Source organism: Electrophorus electricus, chromosome 4 (assembly GCF_013358815.1).
Source record: "Electrophorus electricus isolate fEleEle1 chromosome 4, fEleEle1.pri, whole genome shotgun sequence".
Taxonomy (NCBI): domain Eukaryota; kingdom Metazoa; phylum Chordata; class Actinopteri; order Gymnotiformes; family Gymnotidae; genus Electrophorus; species Electrophorus electricus.
In genome coordinates, this window is record NC_049538.1 from 16912038 (window position 1) to 16932325 (window position 20288).

Sequence of the window (20288 nt, forward strand, 5' to 3'; positions counted from 1 at the left end):
ACAGACAGACACACACACACACACACATACACACACACACGTGCACCTTAGCACTGCATGTACAGGCCACATAATCTACCACTGCCATCCGCACTCCATCTGGAGAGCAAGCAAATGGAGACAGGGGACAGAAACATAGGGGACAGAAACACTTGGGACAAAGGACAGAAGCACAGGTGGCAGAAACAAGGGAGACAGGGGACAGAAACACAGGGGACAGAAACACAGGGAACAGAAACACAGGGGACAGAAACACAGGGGACAGAAACACAGGGGACAGAAACACAGGGGACAGAAACACAGGGGACAGAAACACTGTTGACAGGGGACAGAAACACAGGGGACAAAAACACTTGGGACAAAGGACAGAAGCACAGGTGGCAGAAACACTGTTGACAGGGGACAGAAACACAGGGGACAGAAACACAGGGGACAGGAGACAGAAACACAGGGGAAACACATGAGGTGTAAATCTAGTGCAGCAGTTAAGGAAGCGCATGTCTGCTCATGCTCACAGCTGTCAGGACACAGCTGCCCCCACAGCCCCTTTATGCCAGCTGAGCAGTGAAGAGCCTGCAGAATATTTATTTTTTTGAGAAATTAAGGCCATTACCCATACTGAAAAACTGAAGATTGACCTCCAGTCTTTTGGGCAGTTGTCCTCTGCTTCGTTTTCATTGCACGCAGTGGCAGTGAGTGCTACTAAAAGTCTGCTGTTAAAACTACAGCAGAGTGGCTGATGTGAATCAGTGTGGGAATGTACCTGTACACTGCTGGTTCTGCAAACGGTATCCATCCCTGCAACGTACACATTCATAAGAGCCGATGGAGTTCACACACTGCTGGCCAGGGCAACGGAGAAGGTCTTCACACTCATCAATGTCTGTCCCAAAGGGAAAAAAAATGCAATTCAAACTCAAAGTGTGATTGCAGTACTCGCTAGTGAAAGCTGACAATTTCTTTGTTGTCTCATGACTGTGTATGTCTGTGTGTATGTACGTATACGTCTGGCACTTGCCTGTGCAGGTGCTGGCCTGCAGTCGGAATCCTGAGTCACACACACACTTGTAGCTGCCAGGGGTGTTCTCACAGTGACCATTAGAGCAGGGTGTGGGCGTCTGAGTGCATTCGTCCACATCTGAAAACACACAGTCGGTTCACATACAAACCTGAAATACCTTTGGCATTCATGTGTATTGTGAATTTCTTTAAATATCACAATATTAAAATACACCAGATTTCTAAGAAGCAGCATCACAACATGCCACAAATCGCCAACCAGCAACTTCTGCCTGCAAGGAGAGACCCAAACAGGTTGGTACCTTGACACTGGCCATTAGTGATCTGAAAACCCAGGTTGCAGGACACACAACTGAAAGAGCCGACTGAGTTGACACACTCTTGCCCTGGACACCGAAGCTCATTCTCACACTCATCCACGTCTGAGCACAAGAAACAAGGACCTGAGCTCACGCATTAACAATGCATGCACATGCCATGCACAGTTCATTTGAAATATCCCTTAAACACATGCCAAGACCATTAAGGCTCTCCAATAATATGTAATTGCAGGGCTGATGTCATGCAGTGTGTACCCATGCATGTGTTGGCCTCCAGTCTGAAGCCAGGCCAGCAGACACAGCGGTAGCTGCCCTGAGTGTTCTCACAGTGGCTGTTAGTACAGACCGAGGGGCTCTGAACACACTCGTCCACGTCTGACATAATAATTCCATCACAAACACACTGTCAGGTTAATGGATTACACAACAGCACACTGAACAGCACTGTAAGGTCTTGTGAGACTTGTAGTTTTCTCTGGCCGCTGTTTACCTGTGCACTGTCCATTGCGAAATTTAAATCCAGGTCTGCAGGACACACACCTATATGACCCCGGGGTGTTTACGCACTCCTGACCTGGACACTGCAGAGAATCCTCACACTCGTTCACATCTTAAATGAGAGATAGCCACAAATTGGTAGCCTCAGTAACTAAAGTAACACAGACCACATTCAAGAGTATGAAAAAGCGATTGTCATTACATGACTGATGGCATACCTGCACAGGTGTTGCCTTGAAGTTTGTAGCCAAGCCTGCACACACACCTGTAGCTGCCCAGAGTATTCTCACAGTAGCCATTCGGGCAGAGCGGACGACCCTGGCGACATTCGTCGATATCTGACAGGGTGAGATCAGTCAAGAAACACAGAGCACACCTATTATAGAAAGAAACTAGTAGAAGATTCCTGACCACATGCTCTTTTAGTATGAATTGTTTTATTGATCTTTTTTTTTTTTTGCCAAGTCCAGTTTTAGTCACGGCCAAATCCCACCCACTATCTGGGCCTCCCCTATCACACGGTACCAACCTGGGCTGAGGGAGGGAAGGCTACACTTGACACCTAGCCATCTAGCTGGGGGGAGGGGGGGTTCAGTATGATTTTAACAAGACTGATGGTGAGGAAATGTGAATTCAACCAGACTAACTGCAGTAGATCAATCTTCAGAAGGGGCAGTAGCACAAGAAATATATTGCAGCAGGGATGTTTTTACCTGTGCATCTTCTGCTGACAATTGCAAACCCAGGTCTGCAGGACACACATCTGTACGAACCCGGTGTGTTTACACATTCCTGACCTGGGCACTGCAGAGTGTCATCACACTCATTCACATCTGAAACAGACATGCATAAACATGATTTTTTAAAATATATTAAATACTCTTAAAAACATCTTTTAGTGTGTCAGACAGGGCTTTGTAATTACATATAATGTGCTGAATGCCTTCAGAATGAACAAATACTGGGATAATCACACCTGTGCAAGAATTGCCCTGTATCCTGTATCCCACAGGACACACACACCTGTAGCTGCCAGGAATGTTCTCACAGCGACCATTAGAGCAGGGCGATGGGTTTTGACGACACTCATCCACATCTGTGTGAGACAAGAGAGCAACTGCACGTGCCACCTACACACTTCAGCAAACTTCACCAGTATTGCTGTGTTGACTGACACTGGGTTAGATTTGAATTCCCCTGATACTCAAGTTGTTTGAATCAGCCAAAACTGTGGGGTTACATTATTTGCAATTCTGTGATGTTCCTACTATGATGTTCTACTAGGATGAGACAAACATCTTTTGTTGATACTGCCATACTTGGAATCCATTTTTATAGGCTATTATGTTTTTCTATAGGTTATATGTCTGTAGCCTTAATTGTTCTTGGTTTCAGATCTATTTAAAATAGCTAATAAAAAGAAATGTTAAATTCATGATCAAATAATCATGTTTCCCATTTTGCAATTTCAGAAATGTAATAACAGGATACAGTGCGGCATATAATGAGTTAAATTCTGTACTCAGGCTAATTCTGAATTAGGGCACATGGGCAGTGATTACATGCGTAGTGTTTCTGTGCAGTGTGCTGCCAGGTCTGCAGTTTCACCTGTGCAGTGTCCATTGAGAAGGCCAAAGCCAGGTCTGCAGGATGAGCACCTGTATGCACCCTGAGTGTTCACACACTCCTGCCCTGGGCAGCGGAGCAGGTCATCACATTCATCGATGTCTGAAAAACACACACCACAACTCTGTCATAGTAGGTGCAATTCACCAGGATTATAGGATCTTTTTTTTTTTTTTTTTTTTTTTAATAAATGCATTTTTTTAAAAAACATCACATTTCTGAAGCATGACACCTACACACTGAACAATAATTTGAATCTTGGTAGACCAACAGTGCCTAAAAGCTATTTTATCAAACCTACTGTGAAGCATGCTGCGAGAAAAATAAATTATATCTATTATTTTAACATATATACACTTAAGCATGCTATAACCATTCAAAGAAAGGAATTAATCCACATTTTATTGGCTGGGATTAGGAAGAAAACCAGGGAAACTGAGCGAGATTACCTATGCAGGTGTTGTTTTGCAGTCTGTATCCAGTCCTGCAGATACACCTGAAACTTCCGTGTGTGTTCTCACACCGTCCGTTGGTGCATGGGTTGGGAAGCTGACGGCACTCGTCGATGTCTGTGAGATTGATCAAAGTGATTGCACAAAGGGACATTAAAACTATCAGCTCCGGGAGATGTTCATAGTGGGAAACAATTCAAAAGCTGATTAAAGGATTAAAAATGTCGATTTTTTCTATCTGTGTGCCAGGAAAAATGTTTTAAAAAGTTTAAACTAAAAGCAGTCTCAACTTTCTCATATAAGCAAGAGCAGTTTTAGTGCAGTGTGATGACCCACACCCATAACACAGTGTGGTGACCCACACTGACCTGAGCACTGGTTCTGCTGAGCGTTGCTCTGGTAGCCCAGGGGACACACACAGCGGAAGCTGCCCACAGTGTTCTCACACTTGCCAGCCAAACATGGCCTCAGTGTCAACACACACTCATTTATGTCTGTAAACACAAATATTTTATTTTGTTTTAAACGGCATCATTAAATCTCATACCTTATCTTAGTGTGACACATTATTTTGATACAATGATGAAGAAGCATGTGTCCTTAAATCTGACAGTGAGGGCATAAGAACTGCTAGTGGAACCATATGGCCATGTGACCTCTCAGGTCAAGTCGACTACTGTATAGTCCATTATCTGGCCAGCAAATATAAAGGCTACTGAAAAGAAAGGTGTCACAGCAAATTGTTAGGTGAGGTCAACATGAAAAGTGAGAAAGCAGAACCGAGACACTCTCATCGCTTTTTTGACTTACAGGAGCTCTGTAACATCCTTGGGAAGAAACAGTAAAGCCTAAAGGATGTAAATGGTTAAATGCCATTCAGGGATGCTTTAGGAACCTAGCTGCTAGGTTCACAGTCGCCACAGTCAAGTGACACTTTGGTGACATCTATAGACACTTTTTAAAAGTGGAAAAAAAAAAGTGCTAAAACTAAAGCACTGTGGAATTTGGAAAGGAACCACACTTGCACCTACCCATAGAAAACTTTAATATCCTAAAGGATATTGTACTTTATTTTATAATAGATTGTACTTTATTTTATAATAGATTATGAAATATATGTTGCAAGATGATTCATTACAATTTGCTTTAATGGATGTTGGACAACAGTTGGCTAAATAATTCAGGCTAAATAGAGATGCCAGTCAGTACACACTGTGTTGTGATCGATTTCCAGATGATCTTGCCCTACTTGGAATTGCCCCTCCTCTCTTGGAGTGAGGGAGAACATACTATACTTCTACTCCAATTCATTCATTTTATTTCTTTAATTTAATTAGTGTTGTCAGCTGAGGCTTGTCTCGAAACACGCAGATCATGTGCTATGTTATGCATCCTGAGACAGCTGATATCCAGATACACATGTAGCTCTGGTGATCTGTTTGATAATATTTGACAGCTGTGGTGCAGAAGCCCAGAGGAAGGTTCTGACCTTGGCAGTGGTCTGCCTGAGTATTGAGGATGAATCCAGGATTACACATGCACGCATGTCTCCCTCCAGCCACATCAATACAGCGACCTGGTCCGCAAATCTGGGGCCTAATTTCACACACGTGGTTACCTGTAACACACATGCACATGCACACATACAGTTTTATTCTACAAAAGCTGTATAAAGCCTATAGAATGTCAAATATTCATGAAATATTTTAGAACTGCAGTACAAACACAATACATGCTACATCCATATACCATGGGGATTATGGTATATTGATATAGCATGTTCTGTGTGCATACTGTATTAAAGGCCAAGGAAATGTATTAATAATATAAAGTATAAATATAACCACAATGGAGTCTGTTACTTTAAGATCTTTTCCAACTGACATTCCTTTCCCTATCCAATTAGAGTGGCAGCAATGCCAGACCACCACTCAACTGTGTCTCAATGCTTAGTCCAAGCATACATTCTTCTACTCTGAAGAAAGTCTGGCAGCACCTCACTGCCTTCCTGAATCAAAGCAGTGGTCGTGCGCTGGCTTGGAACCAGTGACGTTTCAGATCATGCCCACTTTTCTCTGCACAGGGGAGGCTTTGTACCCTAAACAGCTTGCAAATGTCTTGATTCTAGGTCATTTTAGAAGAACTCATGATCAGTTACCTCTGACTCAAACCCATGAGAGAGCTGATACTATCAAGGACACTGTTTGTAATTTTTTCTAAACTTGTAAATTAGAGAAAGAACACTGAAATTGAAAAATATACATAAACATAAAATATACTTAAAAATATACTTAAATATAAATTATACTTAAAACTATTACAAGTGTATTACTTCAAGAACAATGTGTTTGCACTGTCTATATGTCCTGATAACTTAAATAGAGAAAACAAGTCCTGTCCACGATAATCAACAACAGAAAATTCAACATGATCCAGATGTATTAGCCAACTGGGAAACTTCTCTACAAGAAAGTGCTCCCCCTGTCAATTATTTTCTGTGTGCATGCAGTATATAAAATGGTAGGCCATGTGTTACCCATGTCTTTGTGAGAGGGTTTGTAGATAAAGATTTGGAGGGTGTTAGATTGAACAGAAAGGGAGGACTCTTTCAGGACTGCTATGTTTTTTTTCAGACTGCTAAGTCTGGCATAAATTAGCAAGAACTGTAAAATCCATTACTGCAATTTTAAACCTACTCTAATCTAACACTGCAGTTGATGGAAGAAATAAAAGGAGGTGTGAGTCCAAAATGATTAAGTATGGCATAAGATTCATGATGTGAATAAACAAAAATTATAATTTTTATTATGATTATAAATCACACCTTCCTTTTTACCAGTTTTGTTAAATGATTGTCTTACCTGATCTTGGTGGAAGTGGGCGGGGTGTAGATGGAACTGGCAGGGGTCTGACTGGCTGTCTGTTAATAGATGGCCTGCCAGTTTGTGTCCTGATAATGGCTATTGCAGGGGAAAAAACAAAACAAAACATAAGCAAGCAAAAAGCAAACTTTCATGGAAGCATACAAAAATGTATAAATCTCTTAGAAAATAGGTTACAGGTGTTAATAATAAACACAATAAATACTGACGCAATTGATGTCTTGCTAATAGCCTCTTAATTGCTGGTTTCTAAATATGAATCGACAAGTTACACTGACTGTGGGATTGCCCAACCTTTCAACTCCATATCATTTTATTTATTTATTTATTTTTTCCTCACCATTTTACAGCATTGCTCTATTTAACTTCAGTAGATGAGCAGTACTTTGCATCTTGGCTACTATATGTGACAGACTTTAACTGTATGAAGAGACTTTAACTTCAACTCCATAGCAAGTTCCCATGCACTGCGAGATCTGGTTTTGTCCTTTGTTAGTTATGTTTTCTTCTTTTTGTGTGCATCATTGACAGGTCTTTGTTTGTGAACTGACCTTGAGTTTGTAAAAATTTAGATGAGGTATTATTATTATTATTATAAATTTTGTTACTACTACTACTACTACTACTACTACTACAACAACAATACATTCAATTTCATGTAAAGCAGCAGAATTGGTTTGGCTACTCATTGCTACTCACGGGGTAGCACTCTGGTGGGCTGACTTGTTGCCATAGCAGCAGTTCCTGCTTGTCTGTTTCGAGTTTGTGACCCAGCACTGCTAGGCTGTTGTGGTCCACCCTGAATGATGAAAATGTCTGATGTGACCGGCTGTCTAGGTTTGATCTGAGAAGTGCTTGGCTGTTGGATCCTGGTGGTTTGGCTACTGCTTGATGGTTGAGGTCTTGTGGATTGTGGGTCAGTAGGTGGTTGGTATCTAGAGCTTTCAGGTCTTGCCTCCTGGGGTTTGGTGATTGGAATCAAGGTGCGACTGGTGTCAGGAACCAGAAGGGGACCACCAGTCCCATGGGTCTCTGACAGCCTCTGGCTCAATTTCAAAGTGTTGGGAAAGTAGTGGTATCCAGGGCCAGCAGGACAGATTTCCTTAAACTCAGCTGCAAACACATGAGTTAATACACACCACGATTAAACACAGTCACCAAAACAACCTTGCACCAGATTTTTTTAATTTAATAACTTCAATTATTAGTAATGTTTAAAAGGTTTTAATGCTACAGTAACAATTACCAAAAAAACTACTAACATACTAAATGGCCAGCTCTGCAACTGGGATGTGCTGGACTTCCTAGAGGGTTTTTTTTTTCTTTGGTTATGTGGTTAACCATTTATGTGACTGAAACCACAGTTAGCAGTTAATCAGTCTGTCTACCATGTCCCAAGTAAACTAAATAGAATTTATACTAAGCAGAGACTATGATCAGTTTAAAACAAATCTGAACCACTAAATATTTACAAACCATCTTGACTAAAGAGGTGTCCATGAGGAACAAATTGACATTAAATTCACATTCTGTCAATGACTTAATCTATAGATCCCTATGGGTCTCTAAAACTGTGGTCTTCAATTCTGCTGTAGAGACCACATACACTCCACAGTTTGGTGTTTCCTCTAAAATACTGCCCTAGCACTAGCACATCTGTTCCAACTCAGGAAAGGCTTCATAATTACCTGGTGACGAAAAAAGAATTGTGTGTTACAGCAAGAAAAACACACAAGCATTTGGGGTCACAGGACATGGTCTGAGAATGACTGAACTAATCACCCATGGAATGCAGAACCCACCTGAGCCAAAGTATGGGCAGGCCTCACACCTGGTGCCCCAGGCTTTGCCCACACGACTGCAGCAGCAGATCTGCTTCGTGATGTTCCTCAGGATAGGCAGCGAGCAGAAGCCCTGGGCCACAATGCGGAAACACTGGTCCTTCTCCGAGGCAATCACTTTCTGAGCTGAGTAGAGAAGAAACATCGTCAACTCACATGGCAGGAATTTGCAGAAGGAGAGGAAGAGTATGAGGAGCACAGGACCCAGCATGCAGAGTTCCCCATGCAGGCCAGCAAGCAGGCCATTGACACATATCTCAGACGTTGACCACATGAGAGGGCCAGCACTGGTACAGCAAAGTTTGGAAGATGATCTTTTGTATAAGCACAGGTTCCTAATGAAAATTATCAGGAAAATGGTTAACAATTTGTTTTATTCCCTGAAAGATCTCAACCTAAAACATGCTTTTTAACAATAATGATATGTTTACACATCTCTGATTGGTTAGAAGAGCAGATGTGGCTATCAGAGCCAAGCATCCAGCCAGAGAGCATTGACAAGCACAACACACGTCTGAGGGAAATATTATTGCCACAAACACATAGGTACATGTATCCGAGAGTAGACACATACTCACCCAAACACACACCCACAAGCACACTTACAAACACCAAACACATACACAGACACTCAAAAGGCTTGATATAGCATTTAAACATAGACAAGTTGACACAGACTGTAAAGACTCACAAACATGCACTAAGCAGGCAGACTTCAAAAACATCAGCTCAGCGCATACAGGAGCACAGAAGTCTAAAGATAAAGGGCAAAGACGATCAGTGCCCAGTAGGCATCACTACCTGTTGGAATAGGCAAGGCTAGAGTATCTCACAGCAGCACAAGATACTAATACCTCTAATACAAATACATCCACACTCAGCCTGTTGGACTCCTTACATTAATGCCTGACGATCTTCTTGAAGCATACATGAATCCACATATGTTATCTACTCCATTATATTCTGAAGAAGAGGTTAACCTTGTTTTTATATTCAGGCAATACACTCTAGATATTATCTAGCTGACCACTACTCATTGTTCCTGCATCTCTAATAGTAATTTTTTGCCCTGCTGGGAGATTCTGGGCGTTTGTGGGTGATTCTGGTTGTTTGCGGGCGTTTTCTAGCAATGCCACTCGCATCCAGTGTCACTGGCAGCTGGTGCTGTACTTACAGACGCAGATGCCGTGTGAGGCGTCCAACAGGAAGCCCTGTGTGCACACACAGCTGTAGCTCCCACGCGTGTTCACACACTTCCCGTTCTCACAGAAACCCGGCTGCAGACACTCGTTAATATCTGCACCAAGGGAGGAAGCCTGTCACAAGCCTGCAGGTGCCCCTGTGTGTGTGTATGTGTGAGCGTGCATCTGTTTGTGAATGTGTGTAGACATGCGTGGGCATATGTGTGCATATTTGTAGATTTATATAAATCATAAATAGAAACAGTAACACAGTAAATGAAAGACATTTGTAGATCATGGGGTAAGACCAAGTGATGCGGTGGATGGGTACTCAACAGAGGATGATGAATATAGACTACACACTGGGAGAACCAGTGTACCAGAGTTGTAAACAAAAGAGAAGAACATGGACCCAGGGATACAGTGGAAGTCAGGCCAACATTCAAGGCAAGAAGCACTTTCTTAAAGTTCAGTGCTCAGAGAATCTCTAACCCTAACACAATAAATAAGAGAGATTGTTCCCAAAATCAAGCATGTGGTAAATGAATAGGAAGAATCTGTTATATTAAGAAAACAGTCAGGAGTTGTCCACTTGATTTGGATTGAGTATAGCCTGCGATACTGAAGGAAAAAGAATAAAAATAACATAACCAGTCTGTCACCCGACCTGTAGTTGCATAAAATTACTGTATTCTTTCTTTTTAGCATTAAAAATTATTATAGTTACACCAGGATTGTATGAAGAGGTATAATGAATTGATACATATACCTATTATTATTATTATTATTATTATTATTAATAATAATAATAATATTTATGTAACACATAGTGTATTTAAAATATCAGCAATATTTTAGTAGAAGCAAGATGAGTCACAGGCAGCTTGCCTCCTCTGAGAGGGATACAAACCCCACTTCATTACTGGGCTATGTGACAGAACCCTTCACAAGTTATCTGATTGGCTATTCTGCAGGGAACACTGCAAACACGTCCACACATTACACACATACCACACACACACACACACACACACACACAACTGTTGACTTTATCAGTTCAGTGCATTGGGTGAGCAGAGAAAAGACACACCGCCTGCACACAAACAGTCCAAATATTACATTCTTAAAAAAGTTACATTCTAACAGAAAGTTGGTGAGACACTTCTGAATACTTGTAATAGTATGGTCAGTGTACGTACCGACACACTGTGTACCATTGATCCTCTCAAAGCCTTTCGGACAGTTCCCTTCACCTCTTCCTCTGCTTCCTGTAGAGAAAACCCACTTTACTTGCTGTTCACCACAAGCACTAAAACGATACATTACATATTGTTATGCATTGTTTTATATATTTATACACAAAATATAGATAAAAACATACTGTCTATATGTACACAGATATATAGCATATAATTGCTGCACTATAATAAGAATAGTGTTGGTGAACAGTACTATCTTCAGCCAAGCTCAAGAGCACTCTGGAACAATGAATTATTCTGTTATGAATTATTCTGTTATTTCTGTTTTACTCTGCCATGAAAGCAGGGAAAGAATGAACATCCTTTTTATAGAGATCAAAGACATTTCAGAGAGAGCTCAGAGTGGTTTAGCAAACAAAGAAAATGTCAGAGGAGACCCAGATGAACCTTACTCCCCATTCTTCCTCTCTCATCCATCTGTGATCAACATTATTGAGCAAACTCATCTCCCCTTCTCTGGTGTTCAGCAGTGTTCATCTTTATATTGGTCTGCCCTATAAAATCACCCACTTTTTTTAAAACCCACCCTCAAAGTGCCTCAGCCATACCTTGTACACTGGATGATCAGCAGAACTAAAACTAAAACAAAAGAACAAGCAAAGACTACTACATATTTTGGGCTGGTGGTGGGGGTGGGGCATGGTGGTGGTGAGATATGTTAATCAGATGTCCCCTAGAGCCCACTGAAGACAGAATGTTCCCTTCTTTCCTGATGACCCATAGAAAGCATTATGCAAAAGAAAATTATGTAACACCATAATTACCATTACTAACCAAGGCTGAGCTCCAAGCAGTTGCAAAATTAAACCCTGACCAAATATCTTGGAGTGCAGAGATGAGAAACTGTGCTACATTTAAAACCATCCTTAACATTTTGTGTAGACATCATAAAATTTTGTGCTTTACATTGGCATCCATATCAGGGGTAAGAGTACTTAGGGGTTTTGCCAAATTATGTCGTCCTGTTGAAAGAGTAGGTGGTGATGATGGAAGTTGTTTGCTGTAGGGTCTAGGCGAGACAATGTTTAAATTTAAGTCCATGGTGGGGAGAAGCATACTTTAATGTTGATCCAGCTTGGGTCAAAGTGAGTAACCTGACCAGATCATGTACAAACATGGCCAGCTCCATTATGCTCTAAAGGTCCATGAATAGCAATGTTCACATGCTGGAGTCACCCTATCATTGCTTTTAATTCGCCCGTGTTTGTATATTGAGGCTCTACATCATGACATCATGCAGTCTGGCTGATATTGAGTGGGTGTGTGTCTGCTTGTCTGTGTGTGTGTGTGTGTGTGTGTGTGTGTGTGTGTGTGGGTGTATGCATATTTCAGTGAAGCCCTGCTTCTTGTTAGCACTGAGGTTCTGGTTGTTGTTCTAAGAACATGTTCTAGTGCTGTGATAATGAGGTTTCCCATGTCCAGAACTGAACTGGTGCCTAAAAGGTCACCTCCCCCCCCTGGGGTCAGGCCTCTCACAGAGCATATATAGACCAGCCCTCTGACCTACCAAAGCTCGCAGGGCAGAGGGAACACTCATTGATACCCCAGGCCAGCCCATCACCCCTGCAGCACGTCTCCTGACTCCGGAGGCCAGGCATCGGAGAACTGCACTGAGGGATAGAAACAGTGGGGATTGGGGGTTGTGAGTGGTGTAACCCCCAAAGTTGAAATGAATCCTATGCCAATGGGTTAGACTTTGCTGCCAAATTAGCAATGAATTTGTAACATTTTAACATACAGTTCAACAAGCACAGAATTCACAGTCTTCAAAAGACTTACTGAATAGATTAAGTGCCTCAAATAAATTTCTTGGAGAAAAGATTTTTAATAGAGCAGCCTGTAAGCAGGTGCTGATGTGAGGGTGGGGTACTTCTCACCTGCCCATTGCGAACCTCCCTGAAACAGTATTTGAAGCCTGACGACTCTGTGTAGATGGAGTCACCTCGGATGGTCTGGGCTTGGACACGCGGGGGCGAAGCCTCTGCTCTCTCCCCTGGCAGTGCACTGTGGCTGCGGGATCCTGAGAGGCCTGCTGACCACGTCATCATCTCTGAACGCTCATGAACGGTGGGGTCTGAGCCCACATGAACAACCTGGTGGATCTTCACGCTAGCCTCAGGAGGGTGCTGCACCCGCACTTTTACTAAAGGTGATCCTGGGGTTGGGGGTGGCAGGGGAAGTTCATGAATTAACACACACACACACACACACACACACACACACACGCACACACACGCACACACACACGCACACACGCACACGCACAAAGATCTGATCATGATAGAATCAATGCGAAATGAAGTGAATTCATTTGCAACACCTAACAAACAATGACATCAGCATGCTCCCCTGTGTGTATACAAGGGGAAGGAGGTTATGCAAGATTTCAGTGTACATAAAAATAGGTGAAAGAGAGAGGCGCTGCCCACAGGGACCACCACAGAATTAGCGGGTGATTCTTCAAGGAGATGAAAAGAGGAGAATCAGCTCTGTAGAAACCCCAGACTCTAGCTGCCCAAATATACTCCAGCTATGAGTCATTGCTGCATCCTGCATTTTACAAACGAACATGGAACTCTGGAAAAGGGGCTCCTTACAAACATGTTCCCTGGCAAACAGGCCCAAATTGCACTCATATTTACAGTGAAGAAGAGGCTGTGTACATTGAACACTGAAGAGCATGCCCATGCTGAGACTGTGTTCTAGGGAAACTTCAGCAAGCTTGCTGTCTGTGGTCATGTGGAGCTTATGTACAAAAGATGACTGTATGTGAGAGTGGGAGTGAGAGGTTGTGAGAGGTAAAATAGTAGGAGTGAAACTTTTTGCACCACATGTAAGCTCAGTGTCAGGAAATCAGTCATGGTATAACCCATTTGAGAATCAAAATCCTGTGATAATTGCTTGTGTTTATTAATCCCCAAACTGTATTCCCCTGACAATAGTTTCCTGACACTTGCAAACAACAAATGAGGCTTATGGTCTTGTAACGTAGCTCTGCTGTGTTTACATCCCTCGGCTGGTTTTGCCTGAAATTCAGCTGCCTTACAAATGCAAGGTGATAAAACAGACAAATTGTTTACAATCATGGGTGTGGAAGACACACTCACAGTTCTAGACAGTGAATTTTATGTAGAAATGTTAAACCTATCAGCAGAGGAAAGCAGATGGGGGATTTGGAGTTGATTGGGTGAGGAGTTACTCTTACCGTTGGCTTGGCCTTGCTGTGGAATCTGCAAAGGCAGGATGTACTCTGACTGTCTAAGTCCCTGATTGGCTGAAACTGCAAAGCTTGGGGATGGCTTCTCAATGTCATTGGTGGATGCAGCAGAGGAGGCAGGAATGTGGCAAAATTTTCCCGTAAAATTGGGTGGGCAGAGACATCGATCCTTCTGAATGCACACTCCTCCATTCTTACATAGCATAGGACACAAGACTGCGAAGAGGAAGATTGAGACAGATTGAAAGAGAGGAAACAAAGGGATAACTGTAGTCAATGCTCTTATAACCTTCTGAAACAAGATCACTTCTCTATGGGAATGACAACCAGCAGACCATTAAATAAATGTTTTAGTGTTTTCAACTTAACCTAAAGAAACCATGAAACATTTGATGCATACCAGTGAACAATACATTATAAAAACAAAAGAATCTCCTGACATCATGGAAAGCAGAAATGCCCATCATTGCACAAATATATTGGCTTTGCCTGCACTGTCATTTCTGATTAAGACAGATGGATCCCACAGTGGAAAATATGATGAAGAAGGAAGGGCACACAGGCTTAGTGCTCTTATTGTCGTCAGCTCTTCATCTTTAACCCTAAACCTAAACCTAACCCTAACCCTAAACCCCCACACTCTTCTGCTTCATCAGATGCCTGCATGTGTTTTCCATATATTTCTAGGACTGTGTAGTCTAATAGAACTTTCAATACGCAATGTGAGAGAGAGAGAGAAAGAGAGAGAGAGAGAAAGAAGAATTTGTAGACTTGTGGTCTGACATAGTATTATTACAGTGAATATCACTCTATTCCAATATCAATCTGCCCAAATGTGTGTAATGGACAATTATTACACAACCCTTCACCCACAGAAACTAAACACAGTACTGTGGTTTAAGTGGAGGAAGAAGTAAAACAGAAATGGGAGTTTACATATGTATCAAGGCTATATGAAGTGGCCATGTGCTCTGTCATGAAATGCTAAGAAAGCAAAATCTAAACAATCTCCCTCAGCTGGCCCGGAAATGAAGTCACACTCCCAAAGAGAAGGTTGCTACAGAGCAGCACGGCTGGACAAAGACCAGTCAGACACAAAAGGAAAGAAATTGTGTTTGTGTTAAGATATTAAAATAAACAAAATAGTATTAAAAAACACTTATTTTAAACACCGCAACAACACAAATGACCATGCTACTGCACTCTAAACAAACAAAAAGAAAAGAAAACTGATAGAATATGAAACAAAATGTTTTTAGAAAGAGTTGATGTGGAGATTGATGTGTACTTTCTCAATGGTGGAAAGCCATCCCTATTGCTATGGATACATTTAGTCCCTTATAAACATGCAGTTCCTTATCATTATTGCTGTTTTATTATTGGGAGAGAGATGCGGCAACAAGCAGAGGCACAGTAGAGTAAAAATAAGAGCGGCAAAATATATACCAGGTGCAGTTTTTAAAGAAACAGGTAGCTGTGGCCGGAAGGAAACAGCTGTGTAGCTTTTGCCTGGGCTAAGTGAACCAGAACTTTACATCAGCAGAGAAAAGGGGCTCACACACATGCAGCTGATCCACCAAGGCCTCAGTGCCACAGTTAATCACAGAAAGAAGATCCATCTGCTCACAGCTGAGTGCACGTATGTGTTTGTGTGTGTGGTGCGCATGTGCACACAGTCATGTTTGTGTTAAAAAGAAAAACCTGTGAAGTAAATTCCCATTGTATTTTATTTGTATTCAAGGTTCATGCACGCACGCACACACACACACACACACACACACACACACACACACACACACAGAGAGAGCGAGCGAGAAAGACTGTACACAGATGCTGAACAGCTTCCAAACGCTACACTTATTCATAATTTTCTGTCTCTCTGGAAATCAGGAGTCATTCTCCAGTGTGTATGTTTGTGTTGTGTGAGCTCACTCTGAGTTTGTTCTCTATCTTGGTCATCCTAATCACAAAACACAGCTTAAACTGCTGCTCAAGCTACACACTCTTTCCCTGGGGACAGGTCCGGCAGTTGTATCATAACAGCATGTCAACACACTTGTATGGTAATGCACTTGTACCATATGGTAATAGAGACATCCTGACTCCACAGTCAGAGCATGAAGCATGAAGAACATAAGATTCAATTAAGGTCATCCAGTATATAGGATCATATTCATTTAAACAAGTTTGGCTAAAATAGTTTTGAGGCATTAAAGAATGCACTATTAAAAAAAACTAAACTAATGCCAAGTTATGAAAATGCAGTGGAATTCTGAAGAACTAATCTCACCCTTACTTTAAGGTTAATAAACTCTCCACAAATGGTTTGGCCACTAAAAAACTGTGATTGTTCTGTTGTGCCATTGGACAGGAAGGACTGTTGCTTTGGTAAGGAGCTGCATTAAAAACAACATAACCGAATTTGTGTTTTCCTCTTGAAAGTTTCTCAAGGCCCAAGTACAGTGTTAATGGGAAACTAATCCTTCCCCTCATTGTTTCAAAGGTCTGAACCTCCGAATCGGCTAGGATTCAAAAGTTTGTATTGATATGCATTTCCTAGAAACTGGCGGAAATGCTTAAAGAGTCTGTGGTTACTAAGAATGTTGCTGAAAGGCATTAGCTCAACATGCTTCCAGAATAATCAAAATAAAAAAGGTCATGTTGCAATCCAGTCTGAACTAAAGCAGTGCTGAACTAGGAGCCTGCAGTAAGAGTCGTTACTGAGGGGCAAGTTCTTCTGGCTGAGGTAAATCCAAAGAGGCCAGGCTTTATTCACATTTATGGTATTTAGCTGATGCTTTTATACCAAGCAGCTTACAATTATGACTGAGCACAACTTCAGCAATTGAGGGTTAAGGGCCTTGTACAGGGGCCCAACAGGGGAAGGGCTTGAACCAGCAACCTTCCGATTACAAGTCAAGTACCTTAAGCATTGAGCTACCACTGCCCATTCACCTTTCTATCATAATACACACATGCCCATACCCCCACACACACACACACACACACGTAAAGCATATGTCCAAAATCAACATTCACGCCCCCTCTCCTGACATTACTATGCCAATGATCTCATACACTTTAAGCTAACAAGACTTAATTGTTTGTGAAGACAGATCACCCCAGCTGTGTGTGTGTGTGTGTGGGTGTGGGTGTGCAAGCATGTTGTGTGTGTGCTTTTAAAGCAAATGGGGCTGAGATTTCTAAAGTTAATGTATAATCAAAAAAAGTGACATTTTGGTATTTATTTCACTTGGTCAGACTTGGTAAGCATACACTGGTAGTGTGGTGGTATATGTGAGTTAGATGAGATACTTGAAAAGAAATATACTAGTGGTGATGGTGTTAAAGCTCAGGATTAAGATTTTCTTTTGGAAAAGCCTACTAGATAACAGGAAACACAGTCTAGTTTAGCCTACTGATAAATATAGGAAATACATAAATAAGTTATTTTATGGAGAAGTAGAGACATAGATTGCATTGTTTTGATCACAACAATTGATTATCTGTCACCATTTGTAAAAGCCTTAAGCTTTTTACCATCTCTGGAGTTTGGACAAGAGAGATGGCGCTATGAACCCAGCAAGAGGAGAGCGTGGGGATAGCTGTGTGCTGGCATATTACTAACAAATCAAAGAGAAGATGGCCATCTGCTTTTTATGACATCATTTCCTCCATGCTGAGTTGATGCATTGTGTTAAAATAATAATGCTAAATAACAACGGCAATGAAAAAACACTCTTTTACTGCACTCAGACCCTTATCACGAGGAAAACTGTGGGGTCCGGACATTCTAAGGCAGCCTGTACTGATACTCAAATTTAAAAAAAAAAATTTAAAAAGTGGGCCAGAGGTTGTTGAGGGAAAAATGCATTAAGTTAAATTAAAGACACATGCAGTAGGTGTGGCCTGCAAGAGGGCAGAAGAGAGACCAGTGGTCCTGCATGTCCATGCTGTCATTGTGCAAACAAACACACAATGAGTATCACTCTTGCTTCAGGCCAACAAACAGTTAGATATAAATAACAGGAAACATGTGTGGGCCAAATGTAAGGTTAATGTCACATTACCCATCACTCCATAACGACAACGACAAAACCTGCATGAAAAAAATGGGTTGCTGTACTTTGAAGAACAATTACAAGGTGAAAGGGTCAACATGAAGAACCACAGACACTTTGTAAAGCACAGTAGTTAGGGTTCAGTGAGGCACATCATGTCTGCACAGGCTGTGCACACATCACTGACATGAACACAGAAGAGGCCATCATAGCAAACAGCACAAAAATGATGGAAAGATGACACCTGCAGAGAAGTGACTGAAGAAAAAAAAATACATGCAAACACAACACATACAGATGCAGATACATCACCAACCTCACACTGCTCACACTACCAACCTCATACTGCTCACACCATCAACCTCACACTACTAACGTTACCCTCATAATCAACCTCACACCACTAACACTACTGCATCCTCACACTACTAACACTAGCTTCATCAACTTCACACTACTAATACTACACTCAATCACCTGTACACTACTAACACTACACTCATCCTCAAGCTCACACTACTTACATTATACTCATCAGCCTCACACAACTAACACTAAATTAATCAACCTCACATTACTATCACTAACCTCATCAACCTCACACTAAACACATTACCCTCATCGTCAGCCTCACCTTACTGGCATCAACATCATGCTACCAAACCAACAGGCTAAATAAGAACCTAGAATTTATATAAGTAAAGTTTATTCTGAAGGAAATCCACTTACAAATGTCTTACATAAGAACACATACTGTCAGAAAATAGCCTACAATTATATAACCTACACTCACTGATATTTAAAGTTTAGATCAGGGATTCTTCTTCTGTTGACCATAAACCAGTACCATTTTGTTGCCACATCTCTTCTGCAATATGATCTCCCTCTGTTCTGCCATGGCCTGTAACACATTCCTATTTCAGCATGACTACATAATAGATAATAAATCTATGGTAAACTCTGATAGACTGGTTGGAGGATGGGAGAAATTACAAATATGCCTCTCATCAAGCATATGTCATCCATATACCCGTCTGTTCACACACCCCTTCATCCATCCATCCCTCCATCTATATTTAGTCTCGCATGCTCATGCTGCATCAAACATATGGAAGCACTTATTGAGAAGGACACTGCAAACCATCATGCTAAACCTAATCTGAATATAATCCAGCTGCCTCTGAAGGGATGTTATCAGAGCTCCAAAGGCAAGCCCATCTCCACGCTCTTGTTCTACTCCTTGAGATGCCAAAAGCAAACACTCCAGCAGTGCCATTAACCCTCACTGTGCAGCACACTTATTTTCAGCACAGTGAGGTAGCACAGTCAGAGAGGTGGCACCCTCATAGGAACACTAGACTGGGTCACCGTCTCTCTGGCTGAGAAGTCCGCTGCTGTTTTGGAGTTGCGATGCCTGGAACACTGCCCCAGTGAGAGAGCCCAGCTGTCTCTAGTATTGAGGGCAAAACCTGGAAAGCTTTGAACATAACTTTGTGCAAAATTTATGAATTTCAGCATTCTTCTATGTTAAACGAGGATATTTTCTATGGTAAAGTACACAAGGTAACTGTATAAATTTTATAATTGTATTTTGCATGAGAGTGATTTCTCTCACATGTAATCACACTTGTCTTGTTGACAGTTATGATTAGGGCTTGCATAAATAGTTTCTGGCACCCTGGACCCGATTGTCTGTTTGGCATGAAGCACAGTTCAGACAACAGGACCCCGATGAACACACACACGAGCAAACACATGCATGCATATTCACATAGGGCTTCATTTGAAGGGGGATGTGAGTGGCTGCCATCCCCACAGTACAAAAAGAGACAGAATCCAGCCACCTTGTAAAACAGATACGAGATTTGATCCCTCCCCATCACCCTGCTAACCCCCACACCACCACCTCTTCAGGTGAAACTGACCATCCA

The 20288-nt window shown here is 41.8% G+C and overlaps 1 protein-coding gene across 3 annotated transcripts in view; it reads right to left on the minus strand.

The window, feature by feature from the left end:
- LOC113580118 (latent-transforming growth factor beta-binding protein 4) overlaps window positions 1-20288 on the minus strand; it is a 29907-nt gene that overhangs the window by 8298 nt on the left and 1321 nt on the right. For 2 of the 3 annotated variants that reach the window (XM_035525641.1, XM_035525640.1), the window contains exons 2-21: window positions 14285-14512; window positions 12957-13234; window positions 12587-12689; window positions 11020-11088; window positions 9814-9936; window positions 8601-8765; window positions 7498-7911; window positions 6778-6876; window positions 5406-5534; window positions 4285-4410; window positions 3914-4033; window positions 3447-3566; window positions 2815-2934; window positions 2552-2671; window positions 2057-2176; window positions 1831-1950; window positions 1596-1715; window positions 1323-1442; window positions 1019-1138; window positions 764-883 (exon numbers count right to left, since the gene is read on the minus strand). In XM_035525641.1, coding sequence (XP_035381534.1) covers window positions 764-883; window positions 1019-1138; window positions 1323-1442; window positions 1596-1715; window positions 1831-1950; window positions 2057-2176; window positions 2552-2671; window positions 2815-2934; window positions 3447-3566; window positions 3914-4033; window positions 4285-4410; window positions 5406-5534; window positions 6778-6876; window positions 7498-7911; window positions 8601-8765; window positions 9814-9936; window positions 11020-11088; window positions 12587-12689; window positions 12957-13234; window positions 14285-14512 — 2934 coding nt within the window. The remainder of the gene's footprint in view (window positions 1-763; window positions 884-1018; window positions 1139-1322; window positions 1443-1595; window positions 1716-1830; window positions 1951-2056; window positions 2177-2551; window positions 2672-2814; window positions 2935-3446; window positions 3567-3913; window positions 4034-4284; window positions 4411-5405; window positions 5535-6777; window positions 6877-7497; window positions 7912-8600; window positions 8766-9813; window positions 9937-11019; window positions 11089-12586; window positions 12690-12956; window positions 13235-14284; window positions 14513-20288) is intronic. The other variant, XM_027014457.2, reaches the window with a different exon arrangement.